Source organism: Argopecten irradians, chromosome 16, assembly GCF_041381155.1.
Source record: "Argopecten irradians isolate NY chromosome 16, Ai_NY, whole genome shotgun sequence".
In the NCBI taxonomy this organism is placed as follows: domain Eukaryota; kingdom Metazoa; phylum Mollusca; class Bivalvia; order Pectinida; family Pectinidae; genus Argopecten; species Argopecten irradians.
In genome coordinates this window covers 26594477-26614291 of record NC_091149.1, presented here as the reverse complement: position 1 = coordinate 26614291, position 19815 = coordinate 26594477, and the positions used below count along the sequence as shown (strand labels likewise).

The 19815-nt window shown below is 34.9% G+C and overlaps 2 protein-coding genes across 3 annotated transcripts in view; one reads left to right on the top strand and one right to left on the bottom strand.

Moving 5' to 3' along the window:
• Positions 1-19815, bottom strand: part of LOC138310265 (uncharacterized) — a 143503-nt gene that overhangs the window by 87946 nt on the left and 35742 nt on the right. The gene's annotated exons all lie outside the window — the stretch shown is intronic.
• Positions 3126-9502, top strand: LOC138310783 (hypodermin-A-like). The gene is made up of 3 exons (XM_069252113.1): positions 3126-3651; positions 8821-8993; positions 9406-9502. Exons 1-3 carry the CDS (start codon positions 3397-3399, stop codon positions 9500-9502), a joined length of 525 nt encoding a protein of 174 aa, XP_069108214.1. The 5' UTR covers positions 3126-3396.

Here is a 19815-nt window from a genome sequence, read left to right as displayed (position 1 = left end):
CATTCCCTCCATTCAACATATAGATATATATTAAATCAATCACACACGGAATCGCTCGCTGCTCTCCCGACACTTACACTCGCATAGGCCTATTCATTTGCACACAGGTACACACAAAAATACCCTACTTCCGTTGTTATCAGTATGAAAGTAGTGAAAATTGACTGGAGGTCTCGCCTTTGTGATAGAAATTTGTCAGACTGGTTCTGGTGAATTTGGAGACCCTGTACAGAAATGGCTTACAGGAGGTTCTAGGGCCAGAAGGCCATTTTACAAAGATGAATTAAAAGTATCTTAATGAAATCTCAAAGAAAACTTTTAATTATAAATTTTAAAAAAAGTTTTTAATTGTAAATACATATTATCTCATATATTACCAAAAACATACTCCACTCATTCCTTGTTTTTCATCAGTGTTAATATGATGATCATAATCCACTGATTCCTTCTTCTTCAGAGGTGATACAGTCAAGCTGTGTCTGTGTTGTTGTTGCTGAGTCTGACCCTCAGATGGAAGATTTAGATCATGATATATATGAATGGGAGGATAGAGAGGAAGTACTCGGTCAGACTTGCAAGGAGTTTCGTATTGACACAGAGGCTGCAATCTGATTAAAATACAGATCCTTATTATCACTACGTTTGATAAGAGGATCTGAGAACATCCCATTAGGGGTCACGTCATTTTGAAATGGCCAATCAAATTGGCACTGCCAGAATCTTGACTGGGGACGAAATAGTTTGATAAAGCTGTCCAAATTATTTTCGTGTGTGTAGCCATCTCGCCCGAAGTGCACAACAAAGCTTATTATATATGTATACTGGGTCGAAAAGACATTTTCAATTGACGTTGTTAGGTGTAGAAACTACATTTGCTCTGAAGTACACGTGGTATAAAGGTCATCTGGACATGACCCCTTATGGGATATTGTCAGATCCTCTATTGAACGGAGTGGTTATAAGGACATGTGTTTTAATCAGATTGCAGAGGCTGAAGATGAGGAAGACAGACACAGTAGAAAGGATCTGTTAACTTTACAAAACAAGCAGTACAAGCGACTGATTGATAACATGAATTTATATCAATATTAAAATTGCAATCAAGGAATACCTTTGTTCGGTTTTCGTCATCAATTTAAAAAAAGAAAAGAATTTTACTGAAAGGTTACTCGGCTCATCACAAACAAAACAAAAAGTTCCCCTTAGTCAATCGATAGCACAACAACAAAAACATTTGAGGATTTTCTAGTGTCCAGTAGTGGTAGTATTTTTCAGCATGATTTTCAGGTCAACCTATATGGGTGGAGGTCTACCTGAATCAATATCGAAGTGGACCTGCTGTCTAATTGATAACAAAGTGTCAAATACTGCCTACCTCACAGGGACGAGCGCTCAAAAGGCCAAAAGTCAGTTAGGAAGAAGAGAAAAGATAAGAAAAATTTAGTCGCCTTTTGCGATTATGCAATAGGGGCAGCACGTACAAATTTTACGCCCTACCTGCAGCAAAATAAATAAATAGCATCGTAATTTATTTTTGCCCACTAACGGCAAATATCACTTTTATTTAACGGAAAACAATTTTAATATCGAAAGGGGGTCGGGTAAGCCCTTATTATTACAACAAATACAAAACAAAATTGACATAAAAGATGCTCCGCAGCCGACAAGCAACAATTTGTTTTTACTCTTGTATATACATGTCTAATTAACACAAAAATATATATGATTTGTTTTTTGGTGGATGCGCAATCATTATTTCTTTCCATGTATAGCATAGTGCCATATACTTTTTTCGTGAAGTAATAATTTTAGTTGGATTATAATTGAACTGAAATCAAAAGTTAAAAAAATTCTATTGTAACGGTGTTAGTAAAGAAACTTTTGTAAAGGAAAAATAATACTCATTCGTCTGCTCCGGTTTTTTATATTGAATAAACCCTTTGTTAGCAGTGGAGCATCTATAGATTTAAAAGATGCTCCGCCGCCGACAGATCATAAACGATACTCATCATTTAAACGATAATGGGTGTTCACTCTTGAAATACATGTCTAATTAACACAAAAAAATATAACATTTGCTTTTTGGTGGATGGGAAATCATTATTTCTTTACATGTATAGCATAGTGCCATATACTTTTTTCGGAAAGCAATAAGTTTAGTTGGATTATACTTGAACTTAAATTAAAAACTAAAACTTTTTATGGTAACGGTTTAAATAAAAGAAACTTTTATAAAGAAATAATTATACACATTCGACTGCTCAGGTTTTTTATATTGAATAATACCCTTTCTTAGCGGTCGAGCATCTATAGATTTACAGATTGTTGTACTACACATTAGTTTGTTTCGAATCTGGTGAGATACATCAGTCGTCGATTCTGTTTAATATCTCGAATCATGTGAAGTACTATCTAAAACACAATAAATGTGATGACATACTTAAATATAATACCTTTAAATGTTCATACACACAATTATAAATAAAACATCTGGGCTTTTCCACAATTACAATCCAATTTCAATGACGATTGGACAGTAGATGACATATACTCATCATTAAAACATTATACAACTGAACGATCTTTGGTGTTAAATTATTTTACATTCTACTTTACCAAAACTCAAGCAGTTCTCAAGAGATTAAAAACATATGGAGCATGGACAAACGTTTTACCTGTCCGTGCGAGGTGCTGGGAATTAGCATATGATAGATGTGTGATATTGTCTATAAAAGGCACGTCGCTGTAGCCGTCGATATTCCTTACGGTCACTGTTCAGCTGATATTGTCATAATGAAAATTCTCGTCTTGCTTTCACTGGCAGCCTTTGCAGGTTAGTAGTGTTTCATCAACCAATGGTTTGCTTAATTGGTTGATAAGATTGATGCGTGGTATTTAATATCATAATGCATCGATCATCAAAAAATAATTCAATATATAGTGTAAATTGCAATATACTTTCCTAAATATCTCTTTATAACAATTCACATTATCTTGCATATTGTACAACATCAGATACAGTAGTCATCGTAACAACACTATATACACTCTTAATTACGGACGAGTAGCTCTCATTGGTGTGCTGCCCTTAACAATGGTAGTAAGTAAAGCAATTAAATTACAGATCCTTATAACCACTACGTTTGATAAGAGGATCTGAGATTATCCCATTAGGGGTCATGTCCAGGTGACCTTTGAAAATGGCCAATCACATTGCTACTTGCAAAATTTTGACAGTGAATTTCAGGGGACGGAATTGTTTGAAAAAACTGTCAGAATTATTTTTGTTTACGTAGCTATCTCGCCAAAAGAGCACAACAAAGCTTATTGTGTATGTTTATTGGGACGAAATATCGCTTCCAATTAATGTAGGAAGGTGTAGAAAATGGATTTGGTATGAATTCCAGGTGGTATGAAGGTCATCTGGACGTGACCTCCTACGTGATTTTGTCAGATCCTTTTAACGGTTATAAGGATCTGTATTTTAATCAGATTGTAAGTAAAGAACATGTTCGCCGAATCCTCAGACTGGCCGTCATTTTTAAAGTCATGAGAGTGATATTTGACAAATGTTTTATCAATTTATCCTTTTCCATTTTAGTTGCAGAGTTGGATTTTCCCTTTGATAACCCCGAGGTCGCACAAGCACAGGTAAGGCTATTAAAATACATATTAGAAGTACACGTCTATTGACAGTGTGTGCTATTTATACATGTTATGCATTCCCAAAAATTGTGTTTATTTATGATTCTCGTGTTTTGTTTTCCTCAAGTTATGTTAAAATCACTTGATGTCTCTTAAAATATTTTTAATATTTCAAAATAAATATACTTCACATAATGTTTTAAGTAATATATGCCGTATGTTCATACTGGAGATTCAGTAAGAGCGTTGAATGCTATTCACCATCAAAACGCGTAACAAGAATTTTTAGAAATACCATATTTGTTATGGATAGGTTTTAATTTTACTTGTACAAATAAGAATTGAAATTTCTCAAGGGAGTAATATTTGTACATACGGTTAGAATACGAGGTTTAAGACTCACATAATGCACATAAAACATACTAACAGGAATTTTATAAAGAACAAATTTTAAGTTGTAACTATTAGAAGAGATCATACATATGGTTTTCATTAGATTCATATTGAAGAATATTTACATTTTGCCACTGCGACTCCCATTACTCTAATGATAATCGTAATCTGCATTATGAGCCAATAAATGCAGCCAAGACTTGGTGTAGTAATATCTATATAAATGGATGTGATTCTTGTTTACTGACACCATGTTCGTCCGCACGGGAAAATTGACATTTTAGTTGAATGAACAAGCTTGATTATAAAACTAAAAAAAAATCTTTTAAATGTCTGGATAATTGAAAGTAAACTTAAAAAGTATCGAAAAGCATTGAGAATTTTTTTATAGGGACAAATTATATTTTATCACATTGAACTTGGTTTTTAAGGTAAATGGCTGAAGCAGGAAATTCAAATGTTCACTCGTATCTAAATTATGTTTTACTTTGAACTTGAAAGTAAAATGTAAATATAACAAAGGGAATTGTTAGAATGCATTTATTGGAGATATAAATGTAATCTGGGCGACATATAAATATTCATAGCGCCCTTACGGGCAGGCCACATCTATTTATCTGCCACCCAGATTGTATTTATATTTCCAACATTTATTGGGGATATAAATGCAATCTAGGTGGCATATACCCTAACGGGCGCAATTCTATTTATCTGCCACCCAGATTGCATTTATATCTCCAATAAATGCAGTCTAACAATCCTTTAATTGTTAAAAAATAACGTCAAAAGGCTATACGGTAGGACGTTGGATTGTACCTGCTGCAAGATCATAAAAGGCGACTAAATTAGTACGTCTCCCTTTACACCACCTCTTTTTGGCCTTCTGTGGAGAGCTCACCTCGGTGAGGTAGGCTCTGGGTTCCGTTCCCTCACCAAAGTCTATAAAAGTAGTTTATGCTCCTGCTTAGCGGTCAACAACCACTGATATCGGTGATTTAGGTCCCGGCCGCCATTGATTGTCTGTTTATATGAATTACTACGATCACGCTTTACGATATTCTTGTATGATAATGTACAAACAAAATAAAGTGTGCCTAAAGAACATCTGCCTATAAAAACCAATTTCCTTTCTCTTCGGCAGTCGTTATAGACAGGTGTACGTGTGTAACAAAAACTTCAACAATGACTAAATTCAAATCTGACTCATTGATCAACATTGCCAGTAATAAGAAATTATTAAGATACAGACCCTGATGATAAACTTACACGGAATGGTTATAAGGATTTGTTTGTTTAATCAATTATCGTCCTATTAACAGCTATGGTCATGTAAGGACGGCCTCCTATGTATGCAGTGTGTTGCGTGTATGTTGTGCGAGGATGTGTATTTTAATCAAATTGCCAGTATAAGTGTAGTACCTTAAAGTTATATGAGCCATACTTTCCATGCTCATAAATCAAGAAGTTTAAGCTACCAGCAATTTGAGAATTATAGTATACTTATTGCATAAGTGTTAATTTTACATATATATATAAGAGCTAAAAAGATCCCGCGTTTTTGCAGTGCTGCATTAGGCATAAAACAGTGCATATATTCGGCGTTTTAACTAATGTTTATTGGTCATTATATATGGTTGTGTATCCATTTGAATGAATTTTTACAGTTTATTCAACATACAGTCAAACTCGTTTAAAACGAACTTGAAAGGACCAAAGAAAACTTCGAGTTATCCGAGTATTCGAATTAAGCGAGTTCTAAAGTCAACTGTCAATTTCTTCACTTAGTGTACATACCTGTATTAGTTCCATGTCGTAGGCAAGGAAGTTGTCAAAATCGTATATTTATTTTGGAAACGCCTTATGCCTTATGTTGAAGTCCTTTGGAAATGGAAAATATTTTCAAAATTATTTAGATTTCAATACAAACCAAGGAAAATAATAATAAAAAAAAAAACAAGGAAAAAGACATTGAAATGGTGTAAACATGGATTAAGCAGTATTTCAATATTGAATATAACGGTAACCTATTTCAATTAATAAGTTATAACTATAAAACTGAAATACATCCAAAATATTGATTTAATTAAATCACAACAATTTATTCACTGATGATTGTTGATACAATATAGCTTAGGATAATTGCTTAACATCTAACAGGTATCTCAATGTTCATGTAGATAAAAGCGGCTTTTGAAGTGCCGTAATACGGCAGATTTTTTAATTGGCATTTTCGGCGATCTATTACTCCCAAAAAAATCTTACTTCGTATTATACGAACATTTTCTGTAGGATTTTTGTCATTCGGACAAAACATTTACTTCGTATTAAACGAGTTTTTCGAGTTTTTTAACGGAGATAAAGAGGGAATTCTGCCGGGACCGGCAAAGTACTTCCTATTAAGCCGAGTTGTCGTTTTATCCGAGTTCGAATCAACCAAGTTCGACTGTATGTTTTTTTCTCAACATTTTGCTGAAGATACAATAGCATGTCAATATTTTCGCGCAGGTATGGTGCATATAACTTTAGAATTCACCGTTGAAAACAGATACCAAGCGTTATGTAACTTGTTACATATCCCCAAACTTACACTTTCTCGCAATTAAAAAATCAAAAAGTACCGAACAGCAATATATTTTGTGTTTAAAATCCGTAAAATATTTGCCATCAACCGAATGGAGAAAGCCGAAGATATCACAGCTAGACAGGAGAAGCATGCGCCTGGTTCGTGCACAAGATTTTGTCGAAAGAGGTCACAAAGTAAAAACAATAGTAAGCTTCCCAAAAAGCTAAGTGGGCTACGCGGAAGCTTGATTTGAAAAAATGGAAATTAATCAATGATATGATTGATGATATTGCTTAGTAATTTTAATTGTTCGTTGGAAGCAATTTTATAATTTGTGAGCTTTTGTTAGTGCAAGGTACATATAGCCAGGTCTAGTACAAAGTTTTAATTATACTTTTGTTACCAACAAATAAAAAGGATTTTATGCAGTTTGCTAAACTCAGAAAAAAGGCAAAGAAAATCTTGAATCGTTCATTGTTCCGTTTTCATTCCGTTTTAAGTATTTAGTACTGTCATTCCGCTTTTTATCGTTCATTGTTCCGTTTTCTCCGTTCCGTTTTAAGTATTTAGTACTGTCATTCCGCTTTTTAGTACATGTATGTTATGTCAATATATTAGCATTCGCGTTGTCTGTTTATTATATTGTTACAATGATGTTCTAAATAAGAAATATATGTTATTTGTCTCTAAAATGGTATACAACTATAGATATATTTGTTCCACCTGTTAATGAAACCAGATTTCATTAAAAATGCCTGATTAATACCTAGAAATTTGCAATTCATAATATTTTTACCATGAATGCTTGTTCTACACTGAAATCTGAACGGATGAAACCGCTATGTGACCATGATTTATCAGGAAGATGGCGTCCTTATCCGGACAGATTGAAGTCATTTTCGTAATTTGTTTTCATATTACTTCAACGGGCAATGCTTGTAACACGGATAAACCGTCTGATTCAAACTTTCTTGCTACATGGCTATCGTGCAAGATGGCGTGAATTGCTTATAAAACTATGCTAACTATCACGCCTTTAGCGGCGTAGCAACAAACACACGTGTCTGCTATAAGTTAATCTTGTATAATGTGGTCACCGAGCCCTAATTATAATCACATCATGTATACAGTACTTGCACAGAGAATTTAAATAACTCTTTAAAAGAAGCAAAATTATGAGAATATGGTGATAAGCACTTTACAAATAGGGTAGATATCTCTAGATCTACCGTCAAGTTACAGTTTTCTTGTTTGATATTCCGCAATGTTATTTTTGTTTATTTTAAATCGCGCACATTACAACTTACGGACGGCAATTTATGCATTTTAAGCGAGACCTGAAAAATTAGTTTTATGTATAATTTTAATTGCTTGTCGGTACTTTTAAATTTTGTAATTGAGGTAAGTTTTATTACAAAGCTGGCCCGTCAAGCCGTGATAAGTATCGTAAGACACATGTGTAATAACACTTATGACGTCACATGTAGTTTTGACGTCATAGTCTTTATATGACGTCGCATGATTGTCTCGGTAGACGGGAAACTCGCCTCCGAACCGGATTTCTACTGTTTTATATAGAGACAGCATTTAATCAAAACTTTAATTAATATTTCTATTAATGATGCTCAACCGCTGACAAATGGCTTTCATTATCGAAAACAGGAGCAGACGATTCAGTTAATGACAAAAATTACTTATTTTACACTATTTGAAAGTTAGAGCTTCTAATTTTACTTCAAGTTTAAATTACAAAAAAGTAATCAATGCATCGCGAAAAATTCCTTGGCACTATGCTCTATATGTAATGAAGTATTGATGGCGCATGCACCAAAGGCAAGATAAATTATTTATTATTATTTTAAGTGTTAATTAGACATATATATGCACGATTAAACAACAATTATTATTAAAATGATGAGTATCATTTATTCTCTGTGGGAGTTGGAGCATCTTTAATAAAAGTTAGGTGATAAATGGAATCTTACTTGAGTGGCTATATATTATGAAGTTTATCAAAAGCGTTACATAATTTGATATGTAACTCGCCTAAAGGCTCGTTGCTTATCAAATTAATGAACTCGTTTGAAAAAATTCATATTACATAGCCACTCATGTAAGATCCTCTATTTATGATATATAATAAGTTGCATAACGGTTGGCTTACGTTTTCATCGGTGCAATCTAAAGTTATAGTCCCTTTAAATGGCTGTATATTTCAGGAGTTGTCTGGCAGCAGTGCTCGGATTGTAAATGGAGAGGATACTAAGATAGAGGATCACCCGTGGCAAGCTTCGTTCCAGTTTGCTGGCAGGCATTTCTGTGGAGCTGTCGTGGTATCGGATAGAATAGCCGTCACTGCTGCTCATTGCGTCTACTACAGCCTACCATTGGAGTTTGTATTCAATACTGTATAGTAATATAATACTCACAGAACATTGGAGACTTCGCCTTTTTAACGACGCTTTCAAAGGCCACAAACAAGTTTGCAAAAATGATTCGAACAATAAATCGTGAATTTTTACACCCGCAAAATTTAGCATTTGTGCAGTATATAATTTCTCCTTTTCCTCAAATAACACAACTCACTCGTTTGTTAATACATACATGTTAAAAGAATGGGATGTTTTATGAACAAATTGTAAAAAAAATATTAGAATTTGAGAGAAAAAATACTCTTTCAACGTGAAAATGAATGATAGGAAAAGTGTAATCTAGATAAAATGTTGATGCGCGAGGCTTGCCGAGCTGAGATTTAACAAGAAATATTATTATTAAAGTAATATACTTACACGTTTATGTTATAGACTGTTCAGCATCAGAGTTGGAGCCTCCGTACTGTCATCGACCGCTGGAAAATCTTTTGGTGTCGCCGAGGCCATTCAAGTACGTATCTTTGCATAAAGTTAAAATTTAAGCATATACTAGTTTAGTTTTAGGTCAGCCAGACTTCAGTTTAATTAGACAGTATGGGAGATAATGCTTCCGACCAGGCATGGAGACACAACACGAATATTACATAAAAAGGAGGTCGTCCATACATAGCTGTATAGTTAAGCCTGGTTTGGTTCGGTTCGGTTTGCTAAATTTACCTCCTATTAACAGCAACGGTCATGTAACGATGGCCTCCCTTGTAGGTCGTGTGTAGCGTGTCTGATGTGCAAGGTGTGTGATTTTGGAGACGTACTATAAAAATAACAAATTAATATACAAGACACAACCGCAGTCTCCCAAAACACACACACTCGCACTTCATACACGCCACACATCGGATACATGGGATGCCGTTCTTGCATAATCCTGGCTTTTAATAGGACGATAATTTAATAAAAAAAACAAGTTAGGAAGAAAGAAAATAGAACATTAAACTGACAACAGGCAAACCAGTCGTCTTACTCCTTTAATGCTTTCTTTATTTGTTTGATTGATTAACGTCATATTACTGCAGTAGAAAATATTAAAGGGACAATTCAGTCTAAGAGAACATTAAAATTTGTACATACATCGGAAAAAACCAGTTCTAATGGAAATTAGATCAGTCGGTTTTACTGTGATATGCCTAAAAAGCTCAATGTGGTGACATGTATGTAGATGTTCAAACTCGCTCACTGTCCGCCATTACACATTGTGGTCGAACTTCTTGTATGCCGAACCCTGTCCCATGCTCGTAGAGTAATGCAACTGTTGTCTAGAACTGCTCAAATCGCTCTGACAGTAGTGTGTTTACCTAATTAGGTGAATTGTCTTGTCTAAAAATCATTTTATCACCTTCTCAGTGCTTATGTAGTTCATTTGTTTAAAGTGCGTGACTTTGGCTCGAGTATGGGTACAGCGTCCATATTGTACCTGCTTAATCGTATTGATCAACGATTTTACATTTCAACGATATTAATTAAAATACTTAACAATGTTGTTGAATTTGTCAATGTTTTACGTTACATGTTTCATAAGAAATGTAGAACAATACATTTATGCTATATTTTGTTCTTGGTTATGTAAAAGAATTAACCTGTCTGAATTGTCCCTTTAACAAATATCGAAATCTCCGCCCACTTGTAACACACGATCCTAGCAATGTTGCAATAAAGTAACCGTTAAGACTTATAATATTTTAATTGTTATATCTTTTTGTCTATGATTTCAGTATCCTGGTTGGGACATAACCGATTCTGAGAATGGTTATCCTGACGATATAGCCGTCCTCAAGTTTAACGAAACTATAACAGGGCCTGGTCTGGCAGCCCCTATATCGATCCCTGAGGATTCCTACCGATTCACCGACGAACGATGTATAATGACTGGCTGGGGAATGGATGAAACTGGTATACATTTATACTATTGGTTCGATATTAATTGTCATACAAATCTGTTCTATTGATCTTTGCCAGGACTTTTGGGAGACTGCGGTAATATTGTAAACAGTCATACCGCAGGCCGTCATAACATACTTTTGTTTGTTAAATTATCAATATCATGAAAGGACGGCCTGCAATGTATACGATGTGAAATGCGTGTGTGGGGAGACTTCTTGTATAGTGGTAATCCTTACCGTTTTAGAGTGCCATATCATTGAAGTATGCAACCAAAGACACCAAACAATAAATCCCAGCCGGTCACATTGAACCAGTAGTCCCACTACGTTAATGCTAAGAAGACACGAATTTCTAATGGTCTCCCAAATCATGCATCTTGTACTTCACACATGCATAGCACCATATACACAGAGCTAAAATGGTCCTGACTGCTGATAGGACGTAAATATGGTGATTAACCAAAGATAATAAATAGATTTGATGAAATATCACTTTACCGCCGTCCACCGATGATTTCATATTTTTTCCAGGTTATACAACTGACATTTTACAGGAGGCAGGCACTACCATACTCAGCCAGCGCGAATGTAAATTAGCATGGGGTAAAAAAATGATCAGTCCCAGGCATATTTGTATATTCAACGGAGAGACCAGTGGATGCAGAGTATGTATATAGACAAATGATGTATTATACAATGTCATGGCACGATATGTTGGCATGGTCGATAGTGATGCACCACATACATACATTACAGAAAATGTGTTCATCTCAAAGAAAGCCATACATTGCTGATTGATCATAATTTATCCATAACTTATTTCATTCTATTTATTCTAATTTTAATGTATTTATTTATTTTTGGTATTCAATCAATCAGATTAAAAAACAGATACTTATAACCACTCCGACTCACTCCGTTCAATTTGTATTTTAATCAGATTGTTATACATTTGGTCCTTCATCCGTGGTAGTCCGTCCTTCCGTTCGTTACAATTCTTGCTTTATCTCACTGACAGGATCTTTCTCAAATTCCATATGAAGGTTCACAGACCGTACTTGTGCATAGTACATTCTGGGACAGATCGGTTCATAGCATGTTCGCGTAGCATCCATTTTCTATTTTAATTAAAGTCCTATTAACAATTTCATTTTAGTGTGTGTTGAATATTTTGGTAGACAGTGGAATACTGGTTGGTGCGCAGCGAAACTTCCATATATTGCTTATGTCTTTAATTCACAGGGTGACAGCGGTGGTCCAGTAGTATGTGAAGATACACTTGTTGGCATTACGTCCTGGGGGTCGGGCTCATGTGTTCCGAATATTCCTGGTGTGTACACACGGCTAAGTTCCTACAGGAAGTGGGTCAACGGATTCATCGATTCACAGTGATGGCGAATGATAAAAATGTATTTTCTGTGAATGTTTACCATTCAAATAAAATATATACCTAGATATAATGTTATTGTTTTTAATATATACAAATGAAAAGGGATTCGAGACCGTTAATTTGTATTTCCTTGCGGTGAAATTGTAGAATATCAAGCTCAAGTAATTAATCGTAATATCTTGTTAATCTAAGAAAACCTCGGATTTCTATTGTGGACAGATCGCCGTCTTTTGTGCTATATGCATGTAATTAATCCTTACTACGCCTTTCACGGCAAATGCTTATTCACAACTCTGGGGTTGGCTGCCTAAGGTTAAAAACTATGCATTTTTTTCATTTTTTTTCATTTGTGTTTCTAAGGAAGGGAAATCAGTCGAACGCTCGCTTTTCAAGGTGTAATTACTAACACCTAGATATACATATATATATATTTATTATGAAATATATAAAGTACCCAAGACGTATCTACGTGTAACCTGAAGCCTTGCCATAATAAAATGTAAGAATAAAATGGTTAATACGTTCAAGGTATTCTCAAATACAATTTCCAATGACCATATGTAGATCTATACAGTTACGTAAAAAGTCATGAGTGAATACATACATTCTTCCCACATGTGATATACATTTTGATTATAACATAAACAAACTGAAAATTAACAATGTACTCACCTAGCAAGGTTTCATTGAAGCTATCTTGTCAGCTATATCCCAAATATGTCAATGACGATCTTATAAAACTTCAATATACACTAGGTTTTGCATGTGCATGTACACGTGTGTCTTTGGAAGTTTATATATGAAAGTCACTTGTTCATACAGGTGGTCATGTGCACATATAAAATACGAAGCAATTAAACTTAAATTCTGATTTGATTACATTAATAAAGCTCTGTGAGTCTACCTCCTCGAATTTCTTTTCTGGATGATTATTATTAATGGACAGATTTCTGTCTTTTGTGTTATAAGCATGTGTTTAACTACCATGCCTATCACGGTAAATGCCGTTTTCATATCACTGGCACACAGGTTTAACGTGAGTAAAACTAGCGATATACTTATGCTATAAAATGTACAAAAACGCAAGTTGAGGATCACACGCATGTTAAACGTAAGTACGAAACGTAATACGTTTGGTAAACTTGCGTAATGCATATGGTAAACATACGAAAAACACATGTAAATATAAACAAATGTAAAACGGATGTATTGAAACATGTGTTATACATATGTTTATCCTATTACAAAATAGTATATATATATCCAGGGTCATACATTTGCATATTTCAGACTTACTGATTTTTTAACTTAAATGTGAATACAACATCAACATACAAATTACATATATTGGTATAAATCTAATGTATTCAATTATATACGTGCGAAACTGTACATGATATGGATTCTTATGAATTGTTTGTTTGTTTGATTAATTAACGTCCTATTAACTGCAATGGTCATGTAAGAATGGTCTCCCATGTATGTGGTGTGCTGCGTGTATGTTGTGCGAGGTGCGTGTTTTGGGAGACTGCGGTATATTCATGTTGTGTCTTCTTGTATAGTGGAACTGTTACCCTTTTTATAGTGCTATTTCACTGAAGCATGCCGCCGAAGACACCAAGCAACACACCCCACCCGGTCACATGATACTGACAACGGGCGAACCAGTCGTCCCACTCCCTGTATACTGAGCGCTAAGCAGGAGCAGAAACTACCACTTTCATAGACTTTGGTGTGTCTCAGACAGGGGACAGAACCCAGAGCCTTCCTCGCAGGGGCGAACGCCAACTCAAGGCCAAACGTGAGGCGGTGCCAAGCGAGGCATTAGGAAAGATTAAAGTCAGTTAAGAAGAAGAGAAAAGATAAGATCCTAAATTTAGTCGCCTTTTACGATTATGCAATAGGGGCAGCAGGTACAATTCTAAAGCCCTACCTGCAGGGCTTATGAATTGTAGAAAATATCTGCATTTTGGTAATTATTTTGTCAATGGGCCAATGCTTTAAAAGGGAAATTCTTTGAAATAAAACGAACCAGTTCTTCACGAGATCGTGGCGGCTGTTATAATAATGTAAAACGTAATCGGGCACGACTATCCGGAATTGTAAATCCGGGAATTTACTCAGTGTGCATAATATGAATTACATGTATGTTATTGTTATAAATAATTGTTGGTTAATAATGTTTGATAATATCTAAAATTATTACTCTGTATAGTAAGCGTTATTCTCAACTTGGATAAAAATGTCCGTAACTTTTTGCCCGGGTTACGGTGACGCTCGGTGCACTCGGTATTTTTGTTTGCGAGCAACTGTCAACACAACCCAACTTTGCAATGTTTACGATGATCTACTTATCTTACCTGGTCGCTTTCAACATAGATCATGTAGTTCAAGAATCAGGTATACTCTTCTTTTGTAAAGACATACATAATACTTTTTGAAAACATTTTATCATAGCTAGAAACTGCATGAGCTCCCTCGTTGACTTCGTCAGTGACTTATAGTCCGATTTACATGTGTACAGTGTATGTAAGCTTTATAGTCCGATTTACATGTGTACAGTGTATGTAAGCTTTATAGTCCGATTTACATGTGTACAGTGTATGTAAGCTTTATAGTCCGATTTACATGTGTACAGTGTATGTAAGCTTTATAGTCCGATTTACATGTGTACAGTGTATGTAAGCTTTATAGTCCGATTTACATGTGTACAGTGTATGTAAGCTTGACACTAACGTCATAACAATTCCATCTTCTTGTATCAGCTTTGATTTGTCATGTGAATAGTACATTAGCCCTATATTCTATTTTGTTTTTCTTTTACATTAAAACCCCTCTAACTCGAACCCGGATTCCTCGAATACCCCCTATTCGTCGAACTAGTCGTACGGTCCCGACCGTCTCCCTATATAATCTATGTAACAAAACCCCGGATAGCTCGAATCGTCGAATACCCCTTTGCCTCGAACAGAATTATGTCCCCGTTTTATCAAATACATAGTATTTACCCATGTATTCGTCGAACATGTGTTCAGCCCTTGAGATTGTTTTACCCGTGTCACACCTGACTGCATCAACCGACTTGGATAATTGCTCACGATTTTGTTGCATGTGTTTATACAGTTGTCGTGGCGGGCCTTGAGGTAATTAAGAGATTAACGGTGTCATTATTACCTACCTACACGATCGCAAGTCGTTGTTTGATGCTTACTTTATTTGAATATATCAGAAAAGGCATTAAGTTATTGATGTTTCTCTTGTAATAATCTTCGTTGTAAATACGAAAATACGGAAGTTGTTGATCCGTTTTAATAGAAAGTACGCATTGTGAAATGACAAAAAGGCGGAAGATATTGCTGACGTCCGCTTAATTATATTTTTTTTAAAAAATTTCTTTGTTGGTTTCATTCGACAGGCTAACACAATGTTATTTATCGAAAGATGTAAACGATATCAAACGATATATGCAAAGTACATTTTATCAGTGCGTTCCGTATCTCGTAAATTGTATTTTGTAACTTTACTCGTAAACACATGAAACCCAACGTTACGCTTTTACTAAATAGACATCTATAAATATCATTTATGTCCGTAAATATGCTGGGTAATAATTTTATTGTGAGTATATATTTTGTTAATGTTTTAAATGATTTATGATAATTAAATCATAGAAATGTACTCCTTGTTGACCAATATGGATTCTACATTGACCTAGATGACGATCGCATACTCTGCTGTGAATGATTTAGGGCTTTCTCGTTAGCTTTTTCAAACGCTAAATTTATGTTATACATTTTTTTTGGAACTTGATATTGCTATCAATAAAACACTTAAATAAAGAAATCCAAAATGTTGAAAGATAGGGTAATTAAAATGTCATTGTCTTGCATTGTTTGTCATAGTTTGAGACCGGACATTTTGACTGTTGCTCGTGACCAACCTCGGATGAGTCTAATACCCCTTATTCCTCGAACAATTGACCTGGTCCCCTGTTGTTTGAGTTAGAGGGGTTTTACTGAATATGAAAGTTAAATACAGATATCTCCATTTCATGTCAAATAAAGATATCTTTAATTCAAATCGAGATATCTGTATTTAAAGCAAAGATATATGTATTTCTACAACAATAAGATATATCTTTATTTGAAATAGAGATATCTGTATTTGAATTAAAGATTATCTTTATTTACAATGAAATGGTGCTATCTTTAATTGAATTAGAGATATCTTTAATTGAATTAGAGATATCTTTAATTTAATTGGATATATCTGTAATTGAATTAGAGATATATCTAATTCAAGTAGATATCTCTAATTGTTGTAAAAAATACAGATATCTTTATTTTGAACACAAAATACAAAAGACCCTCGCTAAAGCTCGTGTCTTTTGTAACTTTTAAAAAATAACTCACTCGTATGGAATAAATTCAATATTCAACAACCACTCATTGTGTAACCTCTACATGTATATTAGGCCATGGGCTAGGAGGGTCCCACATGCACCCCCCCCCCCCCCCCCACAAACCTCCGAACCAATATTTTTCTAAACCCTTATGACCCACGGATCACAAATCCAAATGTTAACATTGCATAAGTTAGGATGAACTTCCGGTTATGACGTCATCAAGATGGCCGCCATCTCGAATTTCACTAAAAATTGAAAAAAAGTCATAACATTAACATTTTTCAACCGAAGTAGACAAATGAGGTATCAAAATGACCACAATAGAACAACAAATACATATCAGGACCAAAAAATCCAATATATGTAGTGATTTCTACGCAGGAAATGAAAAAATCGGATTTAAAGCTCAAAAATGGTGATTTTTCAGCAAATTTTTCATATTTTGTTTGACGCAGCAAAAATGTTTCCCAACAACAATCTATTATTTCTAATAAGATTTTTGACCACTTATCAATCAGTTTAAACAACAACAACAATAAAAACCAATGTTAACATTGTATAGGTTGCGGTTATGACGTCATCAAGATGGCCACCATCTCGAATTTCACTGAAAAATGAAGAATAGTCATAACATTGACATTTTTCAACTGAAGTAGACAAATGAGGTATCAAAATGACCACAATAGAACAACAAATTCATGTCAGGACCAAATAATCCAATATATGTAGTGATTTGAACGCAGGAAATGAAAAAATTATATTTTAAGCTCAAAAATGGTAATTTTTCAGCATTTTTTCATATTTGGCTTGACGCAGCAATATTGTTTCCCAACAACAAATTATTATTCACAATCAGTTATTTGACCTCTTATGAATCGGTTAAAACAACAACAACAAAAATATATAGAAATGCAAAAGAGAATTGTTATACCATCATTTGGTTTTCAAAACATCACCGGATGCGGCATATGATATTTTTTTCCAAACCGCTAACACTACAGTTTCCTGGTGTCTTGGAATTTCCTGAATATAACATTGGCTATTGACGATTTATATCTTAACAAATTTGAATTTAAAGTTGGCCGAATATCTAAGTGGGACTTCAATATAATCCATTTTCATGTTCGAAATTTTGTAGACTAGTAGCCTCTCAAACTGAATTATCACAGCAAAACGCTAACTAATAGCTATAGGGTATCAAATTAAAGTTCCGTAAATACCATGACACTTTACGAAACATATTGTGTCTTTTAGAATGAGCACATCCATTGTTTATTTCCTGTGTATAACGCAAGGAAATATAAGATGGTTACTACAGTGTCACATATTTCTTTCACTAGTTCTTAATGCTAATCATTTTCGTTGTGCGTGCTTTCTCGCCAGAGTGTCGTCTTCGACCTCGGTGACCTGATGTGACATTACATTACCGGGTTACCATCGTGGTTCTAACTTGTCAACTGTCCATGGTCAGAGTTAAGATCAGAAACATCGGCTTCAGGGATGTGGGAGCTCTTCCTGTTTCCAACCTGGTTTCACCTAGATTCACATATCGTATATAATGTTCCAGACTTCCCCGGCATGATGGAAAAGAAACAGATCAACATTCTGCGGAGGGTTGAGTTGGTTCTCCTTAATTCGTATGAAGCACAATTCCTCATTCTTGTGAACCTCAGTGACCATAGGTGGCACAGGTGGATTCTTTGAGGTCATGAATGAGGTCTGCAATGAAGTTTCACTCTTTGCCAAGTCTGGAAAGCACTTTAGAGAACTTTTTACTGGAGAGTCTTCAATGGTCTCTTTGCGCATACACCAGATGTGACACAACCAGCACCTTCAAGGGAGTGGGAAAAGTCAGACAATGAAAAACATTTAACATTTATGCCCTCATTCATGACCTCGATGATATCACCTGTGCCATTTATGGTTGCACGAGGGTCAACAAGATTGATGAATAGTAATTCATACGAATTATGGAGTTATGTGCTAAGGAGAACCAATGCCAACATTGGAAGAATGTGCATCTGGTGTAATTTCCATTATGCCGGAGAAGTCTGAAACAGCATATACGTACGATATGTTAGAATCTGAAAGAGATCCCACATCCCTGAACCTATTGTTCCTGATATGAACTCTGGCCATGGATGGGTCATAAAAGGCTAGAACAACACTGGTAATGCAGTGTCACAAGAGCACATCGACATCGAAGACGTCGATCTGGCTTTCGACGAATTGGATACTGATATCTCGAGTACTCTGAATCGGACTGCATGTACCAGCTACCAGATATGCCTAGTGTCTTCAGTGGATAGGTCAGTGAGGCGAGAAAACACGCACAATGATAATGGTTATCATTGAGAACCAGTGAACGACATATTAGTGACATTGTAGTAACCATCCGACATTTTGATTATGCTATGCATAGGAAATAAACAATGAATGTGCTAATTTTCAAAGACACAAACGCTTTGGGAACTGTTCATGATATTAACGGAAACACAGGCTTAGCTTAGGTTACATTTGTTACGCTATCAGTAGGTGTTGTGTTATTTTTGAGACGCTGCTTATCTACAAAATTGAGGGTATAACAAATTTTTTTTTTTTTGCATTTCTATATATTTTTGTTGTTGTTTTTGTTTTTACTGATTGATAGGAGTTTAAATAACTGATTACGAGTAATAATTTGTTATTGGGAAACATTTCTGTTGCGTCAAGCCAAGTGTGAAAAATTTGCTGAAAAATCACCATTTTTGAGCTTAAAAGCTTATTTTTTTATTTCTTCCGTACAAATCACTACACATATTGGATATTTGGTCCTGATATGTATTTGTAGTTCTATTGTGGTCATTTTGATACCACATTTGTCTACTTTAGTTGAAAAATATCAGTGTTATGACTATTCTTCATTTTTTTTAGTGAAATTCGAGATGGTGGCCATCTTGATGACGTCATAACCGGAACCTATACAATGTTAACATTGGTTTTTGTTGTTGTTGTTGTTTAAACTGATTGATAAGTGGTCAAAAAACTTATTAGAAATAATAGATTGTTGTTGGGAAACATTTTTGCTGCGTCAAACAAAATATGAAAAATTTGCTGAAAAATCACCATTT